Source organism: Electrophorus electricus, chromosome 20 (assembly GCF_013358815.1).
Source record: "Electrophorus electricus isolate fEleEle1 chromosome 20, fEleEle1.pri, whole genome shotgun sequence".
Taxonomy (NCBI): Eukaryota; Metazoa; Chordata; class Actinopteri; order Gymnotiformes; family Gymnotidae; genus Electrophorus; species Electrophorus electricus.
This window is the reverse complement of record NC_049554.1, coordinates 856,622-881,095: the sequence shown is the minus strand read 5'-3', so window position 1 is coordinate 881,095 and position 24,474 is coordinate 856,622. Positions and strand designations below refer to the sequence as shown.

At 42.3% G+C, this 24,474-nt stretch overlaps 4 protein-coding genes across 14 annotated transcripts; 2 read left to right on the top strand and 2 right to left on the bottom strand.

Moving 5' to 3' along the window:
* Positions 1-85: 85 nt before the first annotated feature.
* LOC113582793 (transmembrane protein 43) lies at positions 86-6,245 on the bottom strand. 4 transcript variants are annotated; one of them, XM_027018761.2, is made up of 13 exons: positions 6,183-6,245; positions 6,011-6,080; positions 5,338-5,487; positions 5,036-5,170; positions 4,830-4,924; positions 3,989-4,038; positions 3,800-3,869; positions 3,525-3,595; positions 3,253-3,374; positions 3,009-3,083; positions 2,481-2,582; positions 1,593-1,710; positions 761-1,253 (listed from the first exon to the last, which is right to left on the bottom strand). In XM_027018761.2, the coding sequence occupies exons 2-13, from the start codon at positions 6,020-6,022 to the stop codon at positions 1,051-1,053; spliced, it is 1,203 nt and encodes a 400-aa protein (XP_026874562.2). In that variant the 5' UTR covers positions 6,023-6,080; positions 6,183-6,245; the 3' UTR covers positions 761-1,050. The 4 variants fall into 4 exon arrangements, with proteins under 4 accessions (XP_026874563.2, XP_026874562.2, XP_026874561.2 ...); XM_027018762.2 differs by lacking the exon at positions 761-1,253 and adding an exon at positions 86-470 and having other exon boundaries at positions 6,011-6,231; XM_027018760.2 differs by having other exon boundaries at positions 6,011-6,231.
* A 1,709-nt stretch (positions 6,246-7,954) lies between these two features.
* On the top strand, positions 7,955-13,216 carry zgc:112334 (uncharacterized protein LOC619199 homolog). Its single transcript, XM_027018776.2, has 9 exons — positions 7,955-8,186; positions 8,297-8,431; positions 8,697-8,895; positions 9,375-9,506; positions 10,130-10,229; positions 10,578-10,749; positions 11,142-11,286; positions 12,068-12,122; positions 12,361-13,216. Exons 1-9 carry the CDS (start codon positions 8,072-8,074, stop codon positions 12,502-12,504), a joined length of 1,197 nt encoding a protein of 398 aa, XP_026874577.2. The 5' UTR covers positions 7,955-8,071; the 3' UTR covers positions 12,505-13,216.
* Positions 12,846-16,878, bottom strand: ndufaf3 (NADH:ubiquinone oxidoreductase complex assembly factor). 7 transcript variants are annotated; one of them, XM_035520644.1, is made up of 7 exons: positions 15,688-15,777; positions 14,988-15,007; positions 14,683-14,860; positions 14,481-14,547; positions 14,103-14,203; positions 13,681-13,811; positions 12,846-13,422 (listed from the first exon to the last, which is right to left on the bottom strand). In XM_035520644.1, the coding sequence occupies exons 2-6, from the start codon at positions 14,999-15,001 to the stop codon at positions 13,722-13,724; spliced, it is 450 nt and encodes a 149-aa protein (XP_035376537.1). In that variant the 5' UTR covers positions 15,002-15,007; positions 15,688-15,777; the 3' UTR covers positions 12,846-13,422; positions 13,681-13,721. The 7 variants fall into 7 exon arrangements, with proteins under 7 accessions (XP_035376537.1, XP_035376538.1, XP_035376540.1 ...); XM_035520645.1 differs by lacking the exon at positions 15,688-15,777 and adding an exon at positions 15,234-15,679; XM_035520647.1 differs by lacking the exons at positions 14,988-15,007; positions 15,688-15,777 and adding an exon at positions 16,795-16,878 and having other exon boundaries at positions 14,683-14,878.
* On the top strand, positions 15,823-24,139 carry LOC113582792 (NCK-interacting protein with SH3 domain). 2 transcript variants are annotated; one of them, XM_027018759.2, is made up of 13 exons: positions 15,823-16,148; positions 17,763-17,875; positions 18,253-18,454; positions 18,576-18,651; positions 19,251-19,822; positions 20,122-20,292; positions 20,429-20,515; positions 20,703-20,841; positions 21,324-21,404; positions 21,771-21,899; positions 22,032-22,124; positions 22,291-22,463; positions 22,688-24,139. In XM_027018759.2, the coding sequence occupies exons 1-13, from the start codon at positions 15,978-15,980 to the stop codon at positions 22,904-22,906; spliced, it is 2,226 nt and encodes a 741-aa protein (XP_026874560.2). In that variant the 5' UTR covers positions 15,823-15,977; the 3' UTR covers positions 22,907-24,139. The 2 variants fall into 2 exon arrangements, with proteins under 2 accessions (XP_026874560.2, XP_026874559.2); XM_027018758.2 differs by having other exon boundaries at positions 19,248-19,822.
* Positions 24,140-24,474: the final 335 nt, after the last annotated feature.

Genomic DNA, 24,474 nt, shown 5'->3' with positions numbered 1-24,474 from the left:
AAACTACAGCAGCAAGCAAACTCTCAAAACATCCTCAAGCACAAATAACAGCTGCCTCTTTTTTGCTAAGAATGAGTCTTCCCCACCCCACCCCACCCACACAACGGATGCTACGGTCTGATGCACACTTGCTATAAATGCCTATATACCACTGATTTCCCCCCCCCACAGTTGTTCTTTGGACAGGCGTTGCATGGTGGTCTGTCATTCACACTATTGTATTCTAATTACTTTTGCAGATGATTCTGAGGCACTTTTTCCTGAATGACTGATTTCACAAAATGAATATAAGTTTCACTAAACGGGTGTTTTCTGAGCTCTTTCTGAAGTTAGCAGCACTGTTCACAGGATCTGAGCTTACTTGACATTAAACACCAGATTAACATCTCCACAAGGAGTGCCCTTGAACCACTTTAAATGCAAGTTGTCTGTCGTTTTACAGTACAGGATGCATAAATGCATACCCTCAGCTGTGGATATGTCCAGGATTAAAAAAAAAAAAAAAACAAGTTATAGACTGTTGTAGGCTTTCACACTTCAAATTTACAGCATTTAATGTTTAGTACCAGCTGCATGTCTACATACACATGCATTTTTTAAACAGTAAATCTATCTGTCTAGGTGAGGTGTCAGAGGATATGAAATAGCTCATGCTGGAATAAACAATTACAATTTACAATTATGGCAATTAGCTGACATTTTTATCCAAAGTGACTTACAATTATGACTGAATACAACTTCAGCAACAGAGTTAAGGGCCTTGCTCAGGGGCTCAACAGTGGCAACTTGATTTTATATATATACTGTCTGTGTGTGTGTGTGTGTGAGATTAAATCACACCATGCAGCACAGTGCTGAGATCATGACGCAACGTTAAGTGTGCTTATGCAGTGGTGAATCACAAAGGCAGATCTGTTGGTTAGCTAGATAGCCTTCACCAAAAGGCCAGAATGTCCAGTAAGAGAATCAGAAAGGACAGTGGCCACAGTTGGACTTTGTTTAATTTGGACAAATCTGAATTTATGAAACCACTGCCCTGCTCTTTAAGAGTCACTTTTGTTTCTTCGAAAGTGCTCCTAACCGGGCAATTATGATGGGGAGAAGCGCGAGTGCCCCTATCAGCCCTGCCAGCAGGGGGCGGTAGAAGAGCCAGCCGACAGCAATGGTAAGGAGCGAGAGACAGCAGGACAAGCAGAGAGCGAAGAGCTTCAGACCCACAGAGACCAGATCTCTCAGGACAGGGACCCAGTCCACTGCAGGAGACAAACATGCACACACCAGACAACCATATTACACACACACACACACACACAACATGCCAAACAAGTGCTTTACATACACATCATTACACCACACACACAACATGCAACTTGCTTAAATAGCCAATAATCTCTGGAGATTTTTGTATATTACAATAATAAATGTACCTTTTGCATTGTACTGTTACATATTCATATTTACCTGTATGAAATATAGAGTCAAAATTGCATCGAAACATTTGCTATTGTAATATACAAAAATACACAGACACAGTGCATAGGGTCATTATTAAGACCAGACTCTGTGTGTGTGTGTATGTATATGTATTTTACCGAGAGTATACACGATGCGTGTGGTCAGACTGATGCCAAGAAACATGAGGAGCCAGCCAGCCAGTCTCAGAGCCCACGTTTTCATATTATTGAGCTGATGTTCTCTTGCAAACACCTCCTACACACAAACACACACACACACAAATGCTCAGAGCTCATAACATGAACACATATAAAAACCATGAGCAACACACTGTAACTAAGTCAGTCTAGATAAGTGTTTCCCAGTCCAGAGGCTGCCCTGCACTTCATTATTCTCAGAACAGAGCCATATTCTCCATACACAACTCAGTTCATTCCCAAAACACCTGACTAAACTCATCAGTCAATTAAAGCTTCTGTAAGTGATTTTTTTAAGAACACTTCATAAAACAAATTTTCCATTCTTATGGTCATCATTAACATAGATGTTCTAAGGCAAGAAAAATGTCTCTGTGACTGTCCTGGGCTCTGTAAACAGCAAGTAGAAATTCCAGATGTCCAGCTGCATTAACCAATCAGAATCCTTCCCTACAAGGAGGCTGTCCTACCTGCCTGTAAATTATATTCCAAATGAACAAAGCACATAAAAGGGTAGGCAAAGAACTGAGCGTGCATGTCTTTAGAAGGACTGGTTTTAAAAACAGGTTTGGGTAGAGGGTATTTAATTATAAGTAGGGGTAGCAATGGCTATGTCAGGCAGATGTTAGTAAAAACGATAATGACCTTTATCAACTTAAATAAGGTTCACGTTTTAGTGCAGGGAAAGTATAGAGTGTCAGAGTCACTGTTCTAGCTAATGATACACTGGTACTGGATTTTAACGCAGCATGTATAGTAGCAAACAGACAACAATCCAAATACGCCTCTCTACTTTAGCAGTGAGCGCTTCCAGATATACACCCTTACCTCAGCAGTGAGCTCTTCCAGGTAGAGGATCTCCAGCATGCCCCCTGACTGGGTCCTAAAAGGCACCAGGTTATCCCCCTTCTGCATGGCCACCACACTCACCTACACAAGCACAAACACAATCTGACACATGGCAGCTATTAAACTAGACAGCGCCGATCAATATTGACACCTCCTATACACAGTCAGATAAACACCTTGTATCAATAAAATAAGGCAATTTACTATTAGTGCACACATCATCAATAGACATTTCACATCAATACATCTCCTTTTTCAGTATTAAGATTAGACCATTTTGAATGCATTTACATAGGACATTTTAAATGCAAACAGGCTTATAAAAATGTAGACATACACTTAGTCAATCAATGGGGTCATATATAATTATTTTGGGTGACAAGCCAGAATCATTGACAATTGATTCCAAATCATAACTGGGTGACAATTAACTCAGTACCTCAGTATCAATGAGACTAAACGCTGTCGGTCATGACACTGCAGACTTGAAAGACTAACGGTACTCACTGTCTGAGCTGGCCCAGGAGAGTAACCTTCACCACTGAGTCCAGCATAGGAGAAACGTACACGCACGTCTCCAACCTGCACTCATAGACACACAGACATAAATAAACCGCCAGGACTTTAGTTACAGCAAGCATCAGCAGTGTATGAGAATCATTTGTGGTGTGTCTAGAGCTGTGTGTGTGTGTTTTGAGTGCCATCAGGCAAGAGAGTGTGTGTGTGTGTGTGTGTGTGTGTGTGTATTGACCTCTGGTCTCCGTGGGTTGCCAGTGTGGTAGAAATAATTTTCATACACAGTCAGAAAGGGGTCTGTAAAAGGAAGTCCTCCTAGACTCAGAGTCTGGAAATTATTGATCTGATCAATCAGTCCTAGAAAGAGAATGCAATGCATTACAGTGCCATTCTGAAAATAACAGTAAAGCACTTTATACTTGCTCCTAGATGGTTTAATAATTGTAATGATATAGTGTATTTGGCCAAAGGCAATAGGGGCAAATGCTGTAAATGTAACGTAAAAACCTTTGGAGAGGAAAAACTGTCCAAGCCAGACCTCAGGGGCCACTACTGTTACACTCTCCACTGCCATTGCACTGTCAAACACATCAAACATTTCAATTTAAGCACTTAGCAGACACTCTTATCCAGAGCGACATATATTTCACAAAATGACAGTACATGTGCTCCCAGGATCTTGGTGTTGCTAGCGCCTTGTTCTATGAAATGTGGTTGTGCTGTGTCTGTATGTGTGCATATGCATGTATGTGTGTGCAGTGCCATTGGAATAAATACTACACCTGGGATTCATGTGGCCGATCTCTTTATCAAAATGTCTGCTGTTGACAACCTCCGATTTCCACTCCGTATCTAACACAAAGACAGCATGGAAACCAGATCCGAATTGATTTAAAAACAACAGCTTCGCTTCATATCAACCCCTCAGTTCCCTTAGGACTGCAAGGTGTCTGTGCTAAAGAAGAACTCACTGTACGTATACGTAGTCTCTGTTTTGGTTTCATCTCCCTCTTTGTATTCCCTGTTGATGGAAAGCAAACGTGAAGCATGATGTCACTAGAGAGAGATGGCACTGAAGAAGACAATCGCCAAATCTAAATCTCTGGACTATGGTCTAGGGACTCTGGTCTCATGAACTTTGAGAGTAGGTTCAGTGATGTTTACCGAAGTGGCTAATGTCATCATGCCAAATCTGCGAGGCTGCTTAACTGCAAGTGTATATAAAGTGCAAAGGGACTTGAGTTTGACTCGTTTCCATGGTTAACTTCAACATCAATATATGATACCGGAAGCAAGATTATTACATCTAACACTGTTGGTGTGGTTTATGTTATTGTGCATTTGATAAACACCACACACTCAGAGGCAGAGGGTTTTATGATCTAATCCCATTGTTCAGAGTCTTACCCTCCAGGGGTATGTGATTTATCCTAATGTAGGTTACAGAAGAAGTTAATGTGTCATAGCCAGTGGGTCAAGATCAGAAGTTCTCAACAATTTAAAACAGTTACAGGCCAACACAACCATCATCCCATATGCCACATATGCTAATTAAAATTAAATAAAAATCCATCATCAAAATCTGCTCAAGTCTGCATCCTATGTGGACACACTAGAAGTTCACAAAAAGCAGTCATCACCCCCGCACCCCTCATGTGCCACAGGTGAATGTCAAAATTAAACAGCCCATCTGCCTTGCAGACTTTCTCAGGACCGTGCACGTCAAATCCACAAGTCTGCAGAAGTAGAGAAGTCCAGAGATTTGAATTGGGTAATTGTACAGGGATAATGCTGAAGCCAGTGATAACCTACCGGGTGTCCTGATATTCCACCCACTGGTACATCTCCACACTTCTCTTCAGCTTCACAGCCTGAACTGCTACTTTGTAGTTTGGATCATATAAAGGCTGAAAACAGAAAGAGAGAGAGTTCTCTTTATTATTTAGCCATCGATATAGTCTGGAACACTTTTTCTATTCCAAAGCAGGCACCATCGTGCTCCTCTGAGGCCGTCATACCTGGGATGTGCGCAGGGGAGCAGACAGGTGGATGAGGCGGTTGTTATTCTTGGAATCCACGTAAGTGTCTGGATGTAGGGAGACGATCTGAGATAGACCCTCGTCTAGAGAGGAAGATGTATGTATTGCCCTGCCCTACATTAAGAAGGAGTAATAAAGGGTGTATTTGTAAAACTTCACCCACATACAGAGGACCATGTCACAGAAATGGAAGAGAAAATCACCAGCACACACTGTCACTTGGACACCAGTGAAGAGATGTAGGTTTCTCTTTATAAACAAACAAAAACGGGACATCTAACCTCGTTGGTGAAGAGCACGTAGAAGGAGAGGAAAAACAACGCTACTCCCACCAACATCCCCCCTGTCGTCTCGCTAAGACGCTCCAGGAAGCCGGGCGTGCTACGCGTGTGGATGCGCGAGTGCTGGTCCCTGCCATCCGCACCTGAAAACTAAATGTAGCAGAACCTGCATTTCAAGTATACATCAGGACCTTAGAGAAACCACATCTACCTTTACTTTGTGTTTCTGCACCAAATATAGATGGTGCAAAACTAAGCAACGACTACAAAAGGTTTTGATTATTAGTCAATAATCAAAGTAATCAGACTAATTATTATTAGTCTCTAGAACACGTAGAAAAGGTTATACATACTATAACCTCTTCCCAAATCTTTGGTATAAAATGAGGTTACACACTGTAGCTGTAATACTATTTCGTTTCTAAAGTTGTATTGTAATGTAGCTGAACATTTGCCATATCTACACATAATTCTAACGACCCCTTCTGTAGAAGTGCCCCCCAAAATGTACTGTTCCGCATTTCAGTAGAGAATTACATGCTACGGAATAGCCCTGGCGGCTAGCTAATTAGGCAAAGGTAAATATCCATGCAAATTAAATCAACTTAGCGTAAATCGTTGCACAGACCCATGCCTACTGTAAGTAAAAGTACAATAATAAAATGTAACTTACTGGTACCGTCATGGTTTAATTTAGAACAGATCCAGATAAGTGTTTCTTATTATTATTAGGAAGAGGAAACCTAAAGTGAGCAAAAAGATATTGCCTGTCCGCAACGAATAACAACTCAACAAATTAACGCAACTGTATAATTACTGATGAAAATGTTATAAAAATTCATTACTCTGTAAAAAGAGAGTCAGATCTTCAAAGTTAGATTTCGGCGCGTTCTATGACTCAACGAGTGAAAGAGCCCTATGCCTTCTGGGAAATGTAGTCACACACACGCAAATTCGCGCAAATTGCCTGCCAATAAATTGGTCAATAAATTAGACCAATTAAATAGCCTGCTATAGCCTGCTATTTAATAGACTATAACACACCATTGGATACTAAACACCCGTACTGGCATACCACTTCCTCGGCGATCTCTTATTTGGGGAAATAAAGCCAAACGTTTACTTAAAGTTTACTTAAAGACTTTTGTGGAAGAGGCAGGCTATCACCACAGTGCATCGCATGGTATTACTAAGGGCTTCTCTATGTGAGTTGGGACTGGGAGGATTAAGTGTGTCTTAAGGGCTAATATAATAAGCTACCATGTTCATGAAGAAGGGGACAAGTGTATACACACACTTATATCCTACACATGCGTAAGCACCACCTGGAAGCCAAAGTAGACTCCCCTTAGGATGGCAGAATTTGATGTAATTGTGCTAGGCACCGGACTGAAGGTAAGAACAATCTTTCACCGTCATCGGCCTTGACCGCCTGAGTAATAAGTATCTTATCATCTTCAAGACAATGGATACATGCTTTGAAGGGAAATTTACAAAGCTCAAATTTTCATATTTATGAATTCATGTAGGCAAATGTAGTCTTTTCTTTCTAATGTATGTGTCCTGGCTGGCTAAAACGTTATCACCTACATCTAAAATATTTATTCATTAGAATTACTAAGTCATAGTGGTTCATTTGTTTTCCCTAGTATTTTATGTTTATGTAAATCATTTTTGTTGGTTTTATGTAAAGAAGGTTTTGTTTAAAAAAAGATTACTGCTATTACTACTAGTAATGATGATTATGATGATGATGATGATGATTATTATTATTATTATTATTATTATTATTATTAATAATAATAATAATAATAATATTGATTACATGCTAATGTTTTGATGTCATTCATTCATTTACTTTTTTTATTTAATTTATATTTACATTTTATTTCCATATCCAGCTTGTTAAAAATGATTAAACATATATCATTCTAAATGATGTCTGTTTCATAGGTTATCTTCTTACAGACAACAGCTTAAGCTACATGTCTGTGTTGGGTGCTGAGGGTGGGAATGACCTGTCATATTAGTGGAAATGGGTCTTAATGATGCTGTATGCCCAGAGTACCTCTTGCACTGCCCCCAGCATATGAGGGATAAGAAATAATCTTCTACTCATTTTCCCTTCAACCATTAATAGAGGCAGGGACACTGCACTTGTGTTATGCTATGTTATGTTTGTGTTATACTTGCTTTATGATATGTTATGTTGTGTTATGCTATGTTATGTTTGTGTTATGCTTGCTTTATGATGTGTTATGTTGTGTTATGCTATGTTATGTTTGTGTTATGCTTGCTTTATGATGTGTTATGTTGTGTTATGCTTGCTTTATGCTATGTTATGTTTGTGTTATGCTTGCTTTATGATGTGTTATGTTGTGTTATGATATTATGCTACCCTCCCATCCTCCCACCTGTAGGAATGCATCCTTTCTGGCTTACTGTCCATATGTGGGAAAAAGGTCCTTCACATTGACCGAAACCCCTACTCTGGAGGAGAGAGTGCCTCCATCTCACCTCTGGAAGAGGTTTGCTTTGCACAACCCCCCCCCCCCCCCACACACACACACACACACACACACATACACATACATACACTTCCTTCATTTGTCTTTATATCACTTTATCAACAGCACAATTTTTTAACTTAAGAACATACTTATATAGATGTACATATTCACATACACACAGCATACATACATTGTCCAGTGTGTCAGTGGGTTGTTTTTCAGCTATGTTTGTTGTTGAACAGCTCTACAAGAGGTTTCAGTTCCCTGGCAATCCTAAAGGAATGGGACAAGGCAAAGAATGGAATGTCGACCTCATCCCAAAATTCCTGCTGTCCAGTGGTGACTGGCGCACTTGTAAACGTTTTCAGTGACAGTTGCAGGATCCTGAGATGTCATTAGTTCATAGCTTTAATAGCTTTTTGACTGTGTCTTCTCATAACATGTTGCAGGGCAGCTGGTAAAGATGCTGTTGTGTACAGAGGTGATGCGATATTTGGATTTTAAAGTGGTGGAGGGCAGTTATGTCTACAAAGGTGGGAAAGTGCACAAACTTCCTGTTACAGAGGCAGAAATACACAGTTCAGGTAACACAGCTGATGTTGGTGCCACTTTAATGGGGGGTCTGTCCTTACACCAGCTCTTACAGTAACAGATGGCTGGATTCCAACTAATAGACTGTTGGCAAATGGGGGAAAGACATTTTTTAAAAAGGAATTATATCTGCCTGATAAGTAATTTGCTATTTACTCCCATGTTCAATTGCAAACATTTGCTATTTGATCAATTACACTTTTAAAAACAAAACAAAAATGTTATAGAACTTTGTGATTAGATTTGAAATGATTGCAGATTTGATGGGCATGTTTGACAAGCGACGATTTCGGAAGCTGCTGCTGTTCATTAGGAACTTTGAGGAGCAGGACCCACGGACATATCAGGATATGAACCCGAACAGGACCACCATGAGGGAGGTGTTCCACCATTTTGACCTGGGTTGTGATGTAGTGGAGTTCACAGGACATGCCCTGGGTCTGCACTGCAATGATGAGTTAGTACACACACATACAAGAAAAACAAATAATAAAAACTAAATAGAGTTATGTGCATATGCACGCACACACACACATACATACTCTCTCTTTCGTTCCAATACAGTGAATACTATTCTTTACAGTCTTTACAAACTAAGTTTTTTACTTGCTTTATATTAATCAACCAAGACATGTTTGGTGTCCAAATTTTACTTCACTAGTAGTGGATTAGAGCTATGGGGCTAATGTGGATAACAAATAATGCAATCTTATTGCCCAGTGGTTAGCATCATGCAAACTTATGAAGACAAACAAAATGTGTGTCTTAATTTCAGAATGCATTATAGTCTTTTAAGAACAGGTCTGTCCATATTCTGCTAAGAGTGAAATTTAATCCACCTAATGCATATTCAAATAAAAACAGAAAATACTAAATCTCATTTGTTGTTCTGTGTCTGTATGACTATATCCCTGGAAATTCCCTGTCTTGCTGTAGTTATCTGGATGAGCCATGCCTGCAGACCATCAAACGAATCAAACTGTATGTGGAGTCTCTGGCTCGGTATGGTCATAGTCCCTATCTGTATCCTGTGTATGGCCTGGGGGAACTGGCACAGGGCTTCATCAGGTAAAGTACTACTATATCTCTGCTCCTCCACAGTCCAACCCTTCAGAAGTCCCAAGTGTTTGTGAAGCCCCAATGGCTGACTTATGTGTCATTAGCTTGCAGTGGTACAAGCCCCAAAAGGGGTTGAAAGGAGAGCTTAGCACTGAGAGGTTTGTGTCAGAATGCCAGTGGTGGTAGTGGACAATTGGGCTTTTTCTGATTTATCAGAAAGGATAACAACATTCCAGCTATTTGTGTGGATCTCATAACTACCTGTTCAAAAGAAAGGTTCCAAAAGGTACCAAGTGTGAATTTCAGATATGAACTGAAACAATTGAAGAGGATTTGACCATACCTCTTGTGAAAAGCCTTAGTTCCTGCCATTTTGAGTTACACAATGACAAATGGACCCTGCTAGGACTGTAAAGAGAGTCTGATTTTCTCCACAAAATGTCTAAAATGGGCATAAACATTATTATGAACCTTTTAGAAATTGGATTTTGAATGTGTGGTTCTAGATTGAAAAAAAATGGATGCATTATATATAGAACTTGTAAATGGAACATTCTGAACATTTTATTGTCAGAACACATGAACGGTTAACACACGGGGCTGATGGGGTGCACTGTGTGTTTCTCTTGCAGGTTAAGTGCTTTGAATGGGGTCACATACATGTTGAATCACCAGGTGGATGACATCATCATGGATAATGGCAGAGTGGTGGCAGTAGAGTCACAGGGAGAGGTGAGTTACTGACTGAGATGAACAAACAGCTCAGAGTGTGACTGCTCATCTCAGGTCAGCTCCCTGATGGACAAGCAATGCTGATCATAAGGAGATACAAGGAAAATATATATAGCTCTGACTTTAAGGCTTTGATTCGAAGTCATTACACAGTCACAGAGCCCCTCAACTTGCCAAACACGCCTTCTTTACCCACAAACATTAATGGCTTTAAGATGGGTGAGACCAACCGCTAAAACACTATTTTCAATAAGTTAGAACAACCACCACAGACGCATGAGCAGCAGGCTAAACTTGTCTTCCTAGTTTTGTTTCATTTTCTAATTCGATGTGATCAACCTGGAGCAGACTTTCCACTGCAAGCAGTTGCTGTGTGACCCCAGCTATGCGCCTAGCCGGGTGAAGAGGGTGGGCCAGGTGATACGGGTCATCTGCCTGCTGAACCACCCAATCAGAAATACAGATGACGCTGGCTCATGCCACATCATCATACCGCTAGCGCAGCTCAACAGGAAATCAGGTACAGGAAGCTCAGCAGGCCTTGACTGTCACATCTTATTTGGGTTTAAAAGGCCCTTCCTTTCAAAAGCTTTCATTTTCACTGTGCAATTATTGATTTCATCATGGCATTGCAAAATAAGCATGCAAATATAAAGCTAGCTATTTTTAAATAAAATTAATCTTGATGTCTACATGCAATGATAAAAGGAAATTAATTTATTGCTGTGACGTGCCTTTGACTAGTGGCATCCTCTGTAAAAGAACAGTTGCTTTAGCAGGGGATTTTGTGATACATCAAAGTAAAGGAAATGTATTTTTGTTTTACTGTTACTATTTAAAGGGATAGGCTACAGATCCTGTGTTTTCCCATAATCAAAGGTATATAATGCTTTTCTCCCTCACCCTCTACAGATATCTACATATGTATGGTCTCCTATACTCATAATGTAGCTCCAGATGGGAAATACATCGCTGTGGTGAGCACAACCGTAGAGACCAGCAACCCAGAAAAAGAGGTGCAGCCAGGCCTGGCCCTCCTGGAGCCCGTCATACAGAAGTATGACACACCAGATCTGTATAAAAATACCAACCACACCAACAGTCTCAGACAGTCTCTGAGAGCCATGACTCCATCTGAAAGTACATTCTAGGGTAGAGGCATCCAGATTCCAGTCCTGGACATCTACTGCATCTACTGAAAGATTAGTATCACTCTAATCTAACACACATGGCTCTCTAATATTAGGTCATCACTGCAGACCTTGATTAACTGGATTAGGCATGTTAGATTACACTGTGAATTAACCTGAGCAGGATGGTAGATCTCCAGGACTAGACTCAGACCCTGCTGCTCCAATGGCAACCTTCAGGCAAACTCTATGCTCCCATCAATCAAAAGAAATTGTGTGGTGCAGCATCAAAGGCACTGAGTGTTTCAGCTGGATGTAGAAAGTGTTTCTCATAGAACAGAATTGTGTTGTAGTCCTAGAAGGGCACACTGCAGCATTTGATACACAATCCTGCTCCTTGAAATTAAATCCAGTCCAGGCTTTTTTAATCATTGTTTACCAATTCCGATTGGCAGATGTCATCAGACCTGAGTCCTAAGTAATGGTGGCGTGGAAATCTGCAGGAAATAGCCCTCAGGGAAAAAGGACTGACTGTCAGGGCCTTAACGTCTTCCTCATACCTTCTAGTGTTCACGCTGAATCAGGAGAGTTACTGCAGAGACAAAATTAATCTATTTATTTCCTTGGTTGTCCAGGAAATAGGTTTCAGTGTTGTTCATGTTCTATTATGGACTCTAATACTGAAACTACTATATCACTGTTGTGCAGGTTTGTCTCCATCAGCAACCTGATGACCCCCATAGATGATGGAAGACGGAGTCAGGTAATCTAATCTTCACGCTGTCACTCAAAGCATCATCCAATTAGAGTATTTTTGCCTTTGAGTTTAACAGTGTTGGAGAATGTATTTTGCAGAGCCTGATCAAATTTTGCGAGGTATCTTCTGGACTGCAGGGGAAACAATGCGGTGGCTCTCGTGGACTGGAGTTCTGTCTCTGGCATACAGAGCAGTGTGGGTATCGTTTTAAGGCTGACCTGTGCTTTGTCTTCACTCGGTTCAGATCTTTGTGTCTCGCTCGTATGATGCCACCACACACTTCGAAACAGAGTGCAAGGATATTAATGACCTGCTCTGGCGCATGACGGGGTCAGAATTCATCTTCGAAGACTTCCACAGGGAGTGTGAGGCCGATTTGGACAATTAAGATGATATAATCAGAAAAACGTCATCCCATAGCAACCAAGATACCAGCAAAGCGCCAACCTGCTCCTGGAGATTCTCCACCCTGATGCGTTAGGTTCCAACTCTAATCTAATGACCATCTAATCTGAATTTTATAGCCAAATGTTGCAGATTAGATTTGAATGTCTGCAAATTATGTTGTTTAGGAGTAGGATTAGACATCTCTGAAAGCACCATCAAACAAACTGCCAAACCATTATTTAAGATCAACAAATGAACTGCAGTCAATGTTTAAAACTATATGAACCAATAACTCTAATAAAGCCTCTTGTGTGAGCCATTCATGAGCACTGGAAGCATGGAGAATGTGTATGGTGTTTAATATTGACCAGTGGCCCATACTATGACAGGGATCAAGAAAGATAAGTTTCACAAAGGACATGAAAACACCACAGCTGTGTGACTATAGGACACACTCATATATATATATATAGAATATAGGACACACTCAGAGAGAGAGAGAGAGAGAGAGAGCAAAAGAGAGCGAGAGAGTGAGTGAGTGAGAGAGAAAAAGAGAGTGTGAGAGAGAGACGGGGGGGTGGGCGAGCGAGTTATCAGTGTAGAAATGGCAGGAGGCAGCTGTGTGGCTGGCCTACAGAGGAATTTTAAATGAGGCTTATGTTCACTGCATCACTGCAAAGAAGACTGGCCACAACCTTGCTTGAGATTATGCACACGAACACAATAATACACAAATACACATTATAAAGCTGACATGCACATTCTCTTTGACTCTGATTCTCTCTCATGCTCTCTCTTGTTTTCTCACTGTAAAACCTGATTTAGCATGTTTAATCTCCTCAGTGGTACTGCATACGTCTGCCACCCCTCCGCCCCCTGCCGCAGAGTCTTCCTTCAGATAGCTTCCTCAGTCTTTCTTCTAACAGGAAAAAAGCAACTGTTACCTTGTATTCAGCAAAATGATTCTTGACTCACAGCTATTAAAAAATACATGTTTATAACATTTATGTTACATTACATAACAGTTGACACACTGATCAACTGCACACACATTTCAAAACAGTAACTGTGGAAAGCTGAGTATGCAGATTCTTCAGTCCCACGGCACACAGCGAAGAACTGACCCTGAATGGATCATAGAGACCCTATAATCTTGTAGTAGAAAAACCACACGCACACAGAGTCTCCATGTGTGTCACACACATCAGCTGATTGATGTCACTCTGCAGAGGGAGGAGGTGGGATCAACCCAGCAGCTGTGACTCGTCTCTCACTGGACAGGAAGTTGAAGGTGGCACATGCATTTGGCTGAGGAGGAAAACAGGAAACATTCTGAATGTGTTCTCAATAATTAGACTGCTTACTTGTAATGATGTAAAATATGTCATTCCTAACCATTTCCAAATTCCATATATCCAAAAAGTGACAATTTTTTTCTCTCCCCACATTAAAGGTTCCCTTACTATGCTTCTGGTGCCCAAGAAGAGTGTAAACAAATAAAAAGTTTTTGTATATACAAATAAACAAATGTGCTTCAATAGCAAATGAACCCCAAAGGGGAGCTGTAAACCCCTGTGTATCCAAGAGAAGGGTCCGCACCGTATCCTGCACCTCCACAGCGATGCCCTTCCTCCTGAGAAAGGAGAGGATGCTAGGATCTAGACGCTCAGTATGAGCCCCTGTCCCCAAAACCAGCATCTCTACACACACAAAGTGGAAAGTAAAGTTATATGTGAGGACAGTTAAACACCATAAAGCAAAAAAATGTTATCCTTGTAGTCCGCAAGCCCCAGCCAGTTCAGCTTTTTTATTATTTGTTTTTATTTATTTGTTTGTTTGTTTTGGGTTCCTGTGGCATCCTGCAGAAGCCCTGTGTAAGCTGGCACAGGTGTGTCTGAATGGTGGACTGGCTGGAGGGGAAGAAACTCGACCATAAAGATCTGCTTGTAGCCTACTTAAGTGCCTGTGAGGTTTTACCTATACGAGGCTCCAACAAGTAGAAGAGAGCCAAACTCTCCAACGTAATGTCTTTATAGCTGTTCACCTGTGAGATCATAAGTGAGATTACAGCTATATGATATACAAGGTTATAAAGGACAATTCTGTAGCCGTGTACACAGTGTACCTAAAGAATGAGTGATGAGAAAAAGTATAGTTTGTGAATCAGTAGTTTACTCACATTCCACTGAAGAATAGCTGGTGGCAGAACGACACAGGGTCCAATCACCCTGTTCCCATCAATGTTGAACCCTTGCGAGCTATAGCTGTAGATAATGGGATTGCCGTTTGACTCCTTCTGCATCACAGTCACTGATGTCTTCTGATACATCTCATCATCTTCCGGACCCAGTCTGTGGCTGCGTGTAAATGAGGGACTGGAGGGCCCAGTTTCACCAGAAAATCCACTTAATCAAGTCTCTGTCTTATAATGCACAATGTCACACACACTATTTCTCTCACTCTCTCTCTCTCACGTACACTGACCTATCCACCCACATAGACAACTGTAAAAAAAAAAAAAAAAAAAAAAAAAAAAGTGTTCATATATGTAGCTGTACAATATAGATTGACCTCTTACTTTGGATTATATCAGTTACATGTCATATGTCTACGTTATTTTAAAATTTTTCAACAAGCGATGAACCTCCCACTATGAACAAAGGTCATCATTATGTGAGAGGATTACTCACAGCACGCTAGACTTTATCTATAGTTTAACATTTCCACTACCTTGCAAGATATGGAAGCATTCTTGAACCAAGTCGAAGACCGTGCTGACTTTCGCGAAGAAATAATCTAACACACGTTTGAGCTGCCATTTCTTTTACAAGCAACGTTAGCTAGAGAGCGCAAAGGAGGGACGCATATTGTGTTGCACTCGTTTCCGGTGTCAACATCCGATTATATCTTAGCTCAATGTATTTTTTAAATAGATTTACATCAGACTAGAGAATGAAAGTACTCTTTCTTTCCAATATGAACATATTAGGTTACAGGGTTTCACTTCTGCACTACTGGAGAAGAAATGTTACGTGCTTGGAAAATATCAAACAATCACGCGTAGCCTCCTTTTAAGATTAGATGGTTTAAGTTTAAAAAACGAGCTGGCTAACTACGTGTACGCTGTAAAATATGTACAGAATCATAAGATGTTGTCAATATTAACGGTTAACCGGCAACGTACTTCCCTGGTTTCTTGGCACGTTGTACTTTATGCAGTAAGCTGTAAGGCGAAAATATTCAACGTCCCGTTGAAATATTTCCGCCTAGATCTCGGAGGCGCGTGCCCGCGTCTAAGACCCTGCGTGCGCGCCCCCGCCGCGTTCACGGGACGGGGGTCTGGATAAGTTGTTTGCTTTAATGGTTTCTCTCTGCGCATGGTTCATCTCTTTTAATTTTTTTTTTTCTTTGAGTAAGGCTGGTAGATTGTAAATCGTTTGAGTGGCGGAACAAGAACTCGACTGAAGGAAAACTATGTACAGGGCCCTGTACGCTTTCAAATCCGAGGAGCCGAACTCGCTTCCCTTCGCGGCCGGGGAGAGCTTCCTAATCCTGGAGCGCAGTAACACGCACTGGTGGCTCGGCTCCCGGTGCAGCTCCGGTGAGACCGGGTACATACCCGCCTCATACATCCAGAAGATCCAGGTAAACCCGCTGGCCTGCCTACCCTAGCTGGCGTGCACGGTCACTCACTCGTTTTGTGATAAGCACCAAAAAAAAGCTTGACACGCAGAAAGCCGGCCTGTCTTACATTTCGGATTTCATTTTACGTGACTTGTGTTATTATCAAGTACGAAAATAATTGTCTTTAGTTTCGCGTGTTATTTTTGGACTGGTAAACGGCGTTTTGCCAGGCAGACCCCGCTGCGCCTGGAGATTCTCGCTGTCATCATCTAACACGTTATTAAAATGAAGTGACTAGGATGACGCATAGCTTTATCTACTTTCGATTATTAGGGGAATCGATTAGTTAAATAATGCAATTAATTTCTTAGATAATTACAATCATCCATTTATTACAGAATTCGATTGGCACACCAGTGCGTGCCATCTGGAGAGGGAGGGCGTGTAAACCGGCACCACCGGATCACAGAATGCGGTGATTTGTCTGGCCGGTCACGCGCATTACGGATCTCATGTAGGGTGGACACTAAAAGATACTGGGATAAACTGGGATATACGGGGATATGAGCCTACATCACAGAATTAAAAACATAACTATGCAGGACAACTGGCTAAAAGAGCTAACCAATTGATCTAGAAATCTTAACATAAATCAATGTTTACTTACCCAACTTGGCATAGTGTACACAAATCATGAAATTAATCTATCCTACTCTTCAGAAGGAAAAGGTGTGCTGGCCACTAATAACTTAAGTCGATTTTATTTATTTATTTGTTTGTTTTGCATTTTCACACCGCTGCAAACAGCCTAACTTTAGCATTTAGAGCGTGGGCTTTATGTGGTTAGTCGGTAGGTGAAGTATGAGGTGATCTGTTACAGGATATTTGCTTTGACTTGCATTTGACACACTACAATAATACTGATCAGGGGACAGCAGCTACCAGTTAATTCGAGAAGGATGATGTCCGTCTGCCTGACTATGATAAAACATTTCCCTTCATTAAAACACACGCAGACAGTGTAGTGGGAATGCTGATTTTTCAAGGCTGTGTTCGGGAGGTTACCACCCTGAGTTAAATACCGGCCAAGCAAACGAGCAAAACAGCAAAAATATCCCCATGTCCCTTCATGTCCCACGCGCTGTGCTAACTAGAGCCGCTCGTGGGCACCCACTCATCTATAAAGATCAGTGGTGGCACATCAGTGTGCGCTCACTGCATAGCACCAGTTTAGATGTGATACTCTGTTATGTTCCATAATGCACACTTGCGTATAAATAAGAGTAAATAGATGAGGCTGAATACAGTAGTGAGCGTGTGTGTTTAACGCTGTGCTTGGTTCTCTCTCACTGGGTGTTCACTGTTTATTGTATCTTGCTGAGGTGCCGTACTGCTAGATTATGGCCACGATTTTCCTCCGACTAGGGTAATATTTTTGCCCCTGAAACGAGCGTTTTTGGCTAAACCGTGTTGTTGGGTTTTGTTGAAATAAGCAAGTTTACTCACATTTCTTTCCTTCACGCAGACACACCCTCTATCACATAAGATATTTGAAGTATGGGTACCTGTTTTTTCAGAAATAAACATAAATTGGTGAGTTCATCAAAGTCCCTCTCTGTCTCTATCTTTTTCTAGGCTCCAGAGCACGATGAAGTGTTGCAGTCCATTGACAGAGCCATCGAGGGCATCCATAACGTGGCCATGAAAAATGGAGGCAAATACAACTTGGAACAAAGAGAAGTGCTGCAGTGAGTAGCAGTTAAGAAGTTAAGAAGAGAGCAGCAGATCACACACACACACACACACACACACAGACCTCCTGCAGTTTCTTTAAAGCTCATGAGCTTAGCCAAAAAGATTCCGCTCTGTCCCACCATTCACTGCGGTTGTAATTCGCTTCATCCATTTTGTGAGAGCTCTTGTGTTCTCTCTAGCCCTCTCTAGCTCTGGTGTATTGCAGGTAGGAAGCAGACAACAAGAGAAGGCCAATATGCTAAGACTAGCTCAATTCTGGTAGAAGATTAAAAAAGAAAAATGATTAGAACTATATTAAAGAATTCTGGTAGCTTCTGTGTATATAAGAGTGTGTTTGTGTGTTAAGCAGTTTTCCATCCTGCCTTCACAGGAAGCTGATCCACCACAGGAAAGAGACACTCTCTCGACGTAGTCCGACTCCTTCCACTCACAAACAGAGCATCTCATCCTCCAGCAGTGAACTGTCGCTAAGTCGTACCCCCCAGCCCCTCAATGGTCTTAGCCGAGCTTACAGCTGCCAGGACAGCGAGTCAATTCCAGATAACACTGAGAATGTGCCAGGACTTTATCAGGTATTGCAGATACGTGTGCTGTATAATCCATTGATTTAACACATCTCACTCAGCTCTTGTGGGATTTATTAGTTATCTGATGATGTAATGGTTGGGGATTTAAATAATTTCCAAATTGCAGGTGCCCCCTCAGCCCCGTCAAGCAGTTCCCATAACCCCGCCCCCTCCAGAGAAGCACAGGGAGAACCGGCGCCCAGGTGTGAATGCCTCCACTGAGTTGCTCCTCCTACTGCAGATGCATAACAGGCACCCTGCTTTCTCGCCTTTTCTTTGCCTTTTCCCTACACTAACTGGCCAGAAACTCAGTTAATGACCTTCATGATCTTATGTTTCCTGGGAAAAGCAAACGTGCCAGGTGTACAGCTGGCAATACTTGGAATGATGATCTCTGATTTGCATACATACTAAAACACTCCTACTACTGGCAGCACGGGTTTGCTCAGCTCAAAATGCGCAGTCTTGCACCTCAACTGAACACACACATCGCCATCTTAGACTTTGATCTGTTTACTTCTAGCCCGATAATAGGAAGCCTAGCTCTGTTGTTGTAGTCAAGCTTGACTCTACAATGAGTCTCTTCACTGCAGGGACTGTACTGACCTCCTACTGTCTGTGCTGAATCACACTACTGGTACTATGCAGGTCATAGTATGCGTTATTCAGTATACACTGCACTGTATTATGTCTCGTCACCTTCTACTGTTATGACACTTTCACCTTTGTTAAACACTACAAACTGCAAGTGTCTCCTGCTCTCTCTCACTCTCTCTCTCCCCTTCTCGTCCTTTCACAGCAGATCCTGAGGAGCTGGTCAAAGTGACCTCCACTGGTCTCACCCACAGCCCGGATTTGACCGCTTATAGAGCACCATCCGCCTCTGTCAGCTCCGCCTCCTCCGTATCCTCACAGTCAGGTTCCACTCGCTCCATCATTTCTTCGGATGTCAGCCTTCCTAGTGCTGGCAGCACCCCACCTCCTGTGCCAAGCCGTGCCAAGGCCCCGCCCCCTCCCCCACCGGACTCCTCCTCATCTCTCCCACCACAACCAGCACCCTCTAGAAAGGGTCCAGCCCCTCAACCCCAGCCTCAGCCAATCACACCACAGCCTGCCACTGAGGACCAATCAGAAGCTGAGTGGCCATCAGCCCCGCCACCCATTTCTATCAGCTCCAATAGTAGTCCCACCCGTTCAGCATCTGTCCCCACGACAACCGGGGCAGAGTTGATTGAGCTAGTAAGGAAAAACACAGGCCTTAGTTATGACATGTCCCGTGTTGCTGTGGGCGTGGTGGTTGGGCACCTACAGGCTACTATTCCTAAAGCAGCAGCTGACCTGGAGCAAGTGCTGCTTTCATTGGTCGAGAGCAAGGTTAGCATACGGCAGCTAAACACTCCTTTCACACCCAATCATTTCCCCCAACACTTTGGATTTATTTAACACAGTATTAGCAGTTCCATAAATTAACTTTGATATGGTAGAATTAGACTGAAGTCTATATTTCAGGGTGGTTTTGGACTACCAATTAATATATTAGCTATACACTACACAACATTTAAGAAGCATAGGGAAATTCAAGAATTATTACATTCTAAAAGCTATTTGGAAGGAATTTTTGAGTTTTTTGTGTTTTGTCATGATTGTGATAATATCCTTACACCTCAATTCAGGACATGAGTGCAGCGTTGCCACGGGGACAGCTGTGTCACGACGAGCAACGGTTGGAGGTGATCTTTGCTGATCTGGCACGCCATCGTGATGATGCGCAGCAGCGTAGCTGGGCTTTGTATGAGGACCATGCTCTCATAGCATGCTACCTGCAGGAACTCCTGCAGATACTAGTGAGAGACCCTGCACTCCACGCACATTCTGTCTCTCACACACACACTTCCACACATTTCCGCCAGTCTCTTTCAGTTCTTCAGTTTCAGTTCTTCATTGTGTGTGTCTGTGTGTGTGTCTGTGTGTGTGTTTCAGACTGACGCAGACCCGGAGGTGTGTAAAAGGATGTGTAGGGCCAAGCAGTCAGAACCGGTCCTCTCTCTTGTCTCCTACTACCAGATGGTGAACTATCAACAAGACACACATTCAGTCCTACATAGCACTACAGTTACATGCACACCCACAATAGTGATAACTAGTGAGTGTTTTATAATTGTAGTGATAACTGCGTGAGTGTATTATGAATACAGTGATTGCTGAGTGTGTGTTATCAACATAGTGGTAACTGATTGCTGAGTGTGTTTTGCAGGAACACAGGGTGTCTCTGCGGCTGCTCCTGCTCCAGGTGTTTGGGGCGATGTGCGGCCTTGACTCTGCACTCATCTCCACCCTCCTTAACTCCATCTTGCCCATGGAGCTGGCCAGAGACCTGCAGAACGACATGCAGGGTGAGCCCCTTCAGTACAACCCACTGACACTGGAACAGTTTAATATCTGGAACACAACCCTTACACATGAACAGAGAGGCAACTTCAACTAAACCTACTGATCACAAAACAGAATAGTGTCTGCAACATAAGCTATTCCTGAATCAATGAGTTAACACTGTTTAGCACAACTCACTAACCCAAGAACAGTTTAACGCATTCATCACAGTCCAGTGATGAAACAGAATCCCACAGGTGTGTAAGTAAGCAGCACAACCCACTGACCCAGGAGCAGTCTGTGACACAACTCACTGGCCCAGAAATAGAGGAGTATCTATAACACAACCTTAGCACAATCCACTTACCAAGGAACTGGATTCCTATATACATTAACATTTTGCACTAAGCTTTTAAGCTTTTTAATTGACATTTGAACTGTGTGATTCTTTTAGTAACTTGAGCTGACTTAAGGTGTATTGAGCTTGTGGTTATTTTCTCTGCAGAGCATCAGAAGATGTGTTACACTGCGCTGGTTTTGGCCATGATCTTCTCTATGGGAGAACAGGTGCCCTACCACCATTACGGTAGGACTGCCATGGGGCTGGATATACACACGTACACAAACGTCGCCACACATATACTGATACTAAACCCTAAGGGGTAAAGGTGGCTTGGTGGTTAAGGTACTTTGCTTGTGATTGGGACGTTGCTGGTTCACTCCCCGCCACTGCCGAGTTGCCGCTGTTGGGGCCCCTGAGCAAGGCCCTTAACCCTCAGTTGCTCTTGTTTAGGTTTGGGCCGCCTGGCGGTATCATAGCCCACACCCGTCGCTGACATTGATGGTGTGGCAATCAGCAGTGGTATTCTGTACCTCTACTGTGGATGATGATATAAGAGAGGGCTATGCTTCTTTAAATGACTGAATGATGGTGATCTCCCTCTGCTCACAGACCACCTGAACACCGGCTTTGTGCAGTTCCTGTTAGACGTGATTGAGGATGGTCTTCCTTCAGACAGCAGTGAGCAGCTGCCAGACCTGTGTGTCAACCTACTCTTGGCTTTCAACTTGCACCTTACAGGTACAGAAAAAGAAAATGTATTAAACATGAATCTGTCTATATTTTCTGATTTTTCTTATTTGCTTCAAGTGAAGTGATTTGAGTGTGTGTATATGTGTGTTTTTGTTTGTTTGTTTGTTTGTGGTCTCTCAGTGCCAGAAAATAACATGGTGATGCAGACTTTGATCAAGAGACACAATGTGAAGATACTCTCAGAGAAGATTCTACTGTTGCTTAACAGAGGAGGTTCCAGTTAGACGCACAACATGCATATACTTGTTCCCACACCTACATGCACACATGAGACTGCACACACACCTTTGGACACAGATACATGCATATTTCCACATTTATGACTGCTGCTATTGTTCTTGGACATGTTTTTCACTCTCCCTCTACATCTTTCATGCAGAGGACCCTGTGTGCATCTTTAAACATACGCCCCCTGCCCCCCACTCAGTACTGAAGTTCCTGCAGGACGTTTTTGCCAGTCGTGACTCTGCAACCATCTTCTACCACACTGATATGATGGTGATGATTGACATTGCTGTACGGCAGATATCGGATCTCTCTCCTGGCGATAAGGTAGTATCGCACACACCAAAATTATGTACTTTGTCATTGTTATTGTTTATAAAGTTACTGAAACTGAACTGTCACCAGGCCTACAAACACAGTGGTATTTACTTGAACGCATAGTGTAATTAGAAACCTCTTGTGGATATGCTCTGATGACAGTCAGCTGACTAAAGGCAGTGTGTGCTTTTGATGCACACAAACATGTACTCTCTCTCTCTCTCTCTCCCTAGCTGAGGATGGAGTACCTCTCTTTGATGCACGCCATTATGTGCTCCACTGATTACATGCAGCACAAGCACCGTTTGTCTGATCTGCAGGCTACACTGCAAAGGATTCTGGGAGAGGAGGACGACCCCAGAGAGGACAAAGGCTCAGCCTCGGCCAGACAGATGGACAAGCTTATAGTCCAGCAGATTTATAAAGAGTTTCTTGAGAGCAGCAGGAACTAATGGCTTGGGGCTTCATGCTGATGGAGCATACTCCAGTGAGTGAGTTCCCTTGGAAAGAGGGATCAAGAACAGTCTGCAAAATACCATAGTCTTTGTTTCAGTTAAAATGAGAAGAAGGTAGATTCTAGATTTGATAGCTCAGGGTGGTGCTCCATGGGACTCTTTTGAAGCCTAAGTAGTTGAAAATGTAGTACTTGTAGACTTAGAACTGTGCAGCATCTTCCCCCTGCTTTAGGGAATATTCTGTTCAACACTCTCTGGATCTTGGTGATGAAATGGCAGCATTCTCCCTAAAAGGGGCCATGCTGTAGTGTGCTCTTGTAAATTTGGGATCCTGGTCTTTGGTTTAAATCATAATGATAGTGCACACTTCTTTCTGACTCATCTGTATTGGTCTGCTGCTTGTGCTTTTGTATGGTACTCGACTCAATTACTCGACTCATTTAACTGCTGAGCTCTCTGGCTGACGCTCGCATGCAGCATATAGGTGGAATCTGTTACCGAGTACATGCTAGTGCCAGATACTGCACTGAAAAACACCCCACCTTACTGCTAATCCGTGCTCAACTGCATACTGAAGCAAGCTTTATGCTGATAGTCTGCGTTGAAAAGTGTTTTGAATGCCAGTGTTAAGAAAAACGAGGGATGAACCAGACATGTGGTCATTGTGTTAATACCCTTCGGTTTGTTTGTTTTTTTAATTTGTTTACCACATATTGATCATCTGATGTCTCAGTTTCTACCTCTCTGCTGTGGTACTCGATTGCTCGCGTCCATCCCCTCCCCCCCTCCTTTCTTCCTTCCCTCTCTCACTTCTCTGTATTCCAGTGTCTTAGCCTCTGTAACCACTGATTTGGCACTTAATCAGCAGTTACAAGTGCCGGGTTACAGACACCATTTTAGTTAATACAGACACCCGCACTCATGTATACAGTAGACAAATGCGCAGATGCACAGAATGAATGAACTCAGAATGGTCTGGTTAAATAAGCATGTGTGAGAGATTTAAAGTGTTAAACTGTGTATATGTGTACATGGACCTGTGTTGTGGTTTTGCCACCTTAAAGGTGAGTGTTTTTTGAGAATTTGTGAACAGAACAACTGTCAACATATATATATATATTTTTCCCAATTAAATTACATTTGAGAAGTTTCAGCAGGAAAATGGTAACAAAAAGTATTTTCTTAAAGTTTACAAAGCTAATAAAATGCCAGTCATCCTAATGAACACTAGTCTGTGGCTTCGAGTGTGAGGTTGTAAATAATGTTCTCCTTCCCATCAGTGGTGTCCCCAGACATTTTTCACAGGGGTGGACATTGGGTCCATTGAAACTTTCCAAAAAAACTATGACTGATTTTCAGGAATTCTATTATTATAATTTCAAGGCCCTTCCTTGACAGCGCCCTTGGTCAAAGTGTGATACTGGGACAGCAGCTGGTGGTTGCCTGCATTTTCTTTCACATGAGCTATTGTAAAATTACATTACTGCTCGAAATGGGCAGTACCTAATGATGGTGATCTCGGATAGAAGCCTATTCATAGCACACGATGAATAATGCAGTTCTCC

What these genes read in the sequence shown, in the direction of transcription:
- zgc:112334 (XM_027018776.2), top strand. Translation starts at nt 8,072, where the DNA reads ATGTTTGTTGTTGAACAGCTCTACAAGAGGTTTCAGTTCCCTGGCAAT. An exon ending in GGCAGAAATACACAGTTCAG is followed by an intron (nt 8,432 to 8,696) that starts GTAACACAGCTG and finishes AAATGATTGCAG; the next exon opens with ATTTGATGGGCATGTTTGAC. An exon ending in CTGGCACAGGGCTTCATCAG is followed by an intron (nt 9,507 to 10,129) that starts GTAAAGTACTAC and finishes TTTCTCTTGCAG; the next exon opens with GTTAAGTGCTTTGAATGGGG.
- LOC113582792 (XM_027018758.2), top strand. Translation starts at nt 15,978, where the DNA reads ATGTACAGGGCCCTGTACGCTTTCAAATCCGAGGAGCCGAACTCGCTT. An exon ending in CATACATCCAGAAGATCCAG is followed by an intron (nt 16,149 to 17,762) that starts GTAAACCCGCTG and finishes ATCTTTTTCTAG; the next exon opens with GCTCCAGAGCACGATGAAGT. An exon ending in ATCTCTCTCCTGGCGATAAG is followed by an intron (nt 22,464 to 22,687) that starts GTAGTATCGCAC and finishes CTCTCTCCCTAG; the next exon opens with CTGAGGATGGAGTACCTCTC.
- ndufaf3 (XM_035520642.1), bottom strand. Translation starts at nt 15,322, where the DNA reads ATGGCAGCTCAAACGTGTGTTAGATTATTTCTTCGCGAAAGTCAGCAC. An exon ending in CAGCTATTCTTCAGTGGAAT is followed by an intron (nt 14,548 to 14,682) that starts GTGAGTAAACTA and finishes ATGATCTCACAG; the next exon opens with GTGAACAGCTATAAAGACAT. An exon ending in CTTGTTGGAGCCTCGTATAG is followed by an intron (nt 14,204 to 14,480) that starts GTAAAACCTCAC and finishes TTGTGTGTGTAG; the next exon opens with AGATGCTGGTTTTGGGGACA.
- LOC113582793 (XM_027018761.2), bottom strand. An exon ending in AGAGACTACGTATACGTACA is followed by an intron (nt 3,870 to 3,988) that starts GTGAGTTCTTCT and finishes TCTTTGTGTTAG; the next exon opens with ATACGGAGTGGAAATCGGAG. An exon ending in ACGCATCGTGTATACTCTCG is followed by an intron (nt 1,254 to 1,592) that starts GTAAAATACATA and finishes TGTCTCCTGCAG; the next exon opens with TGGACTGGGTCCCTGTCCTG.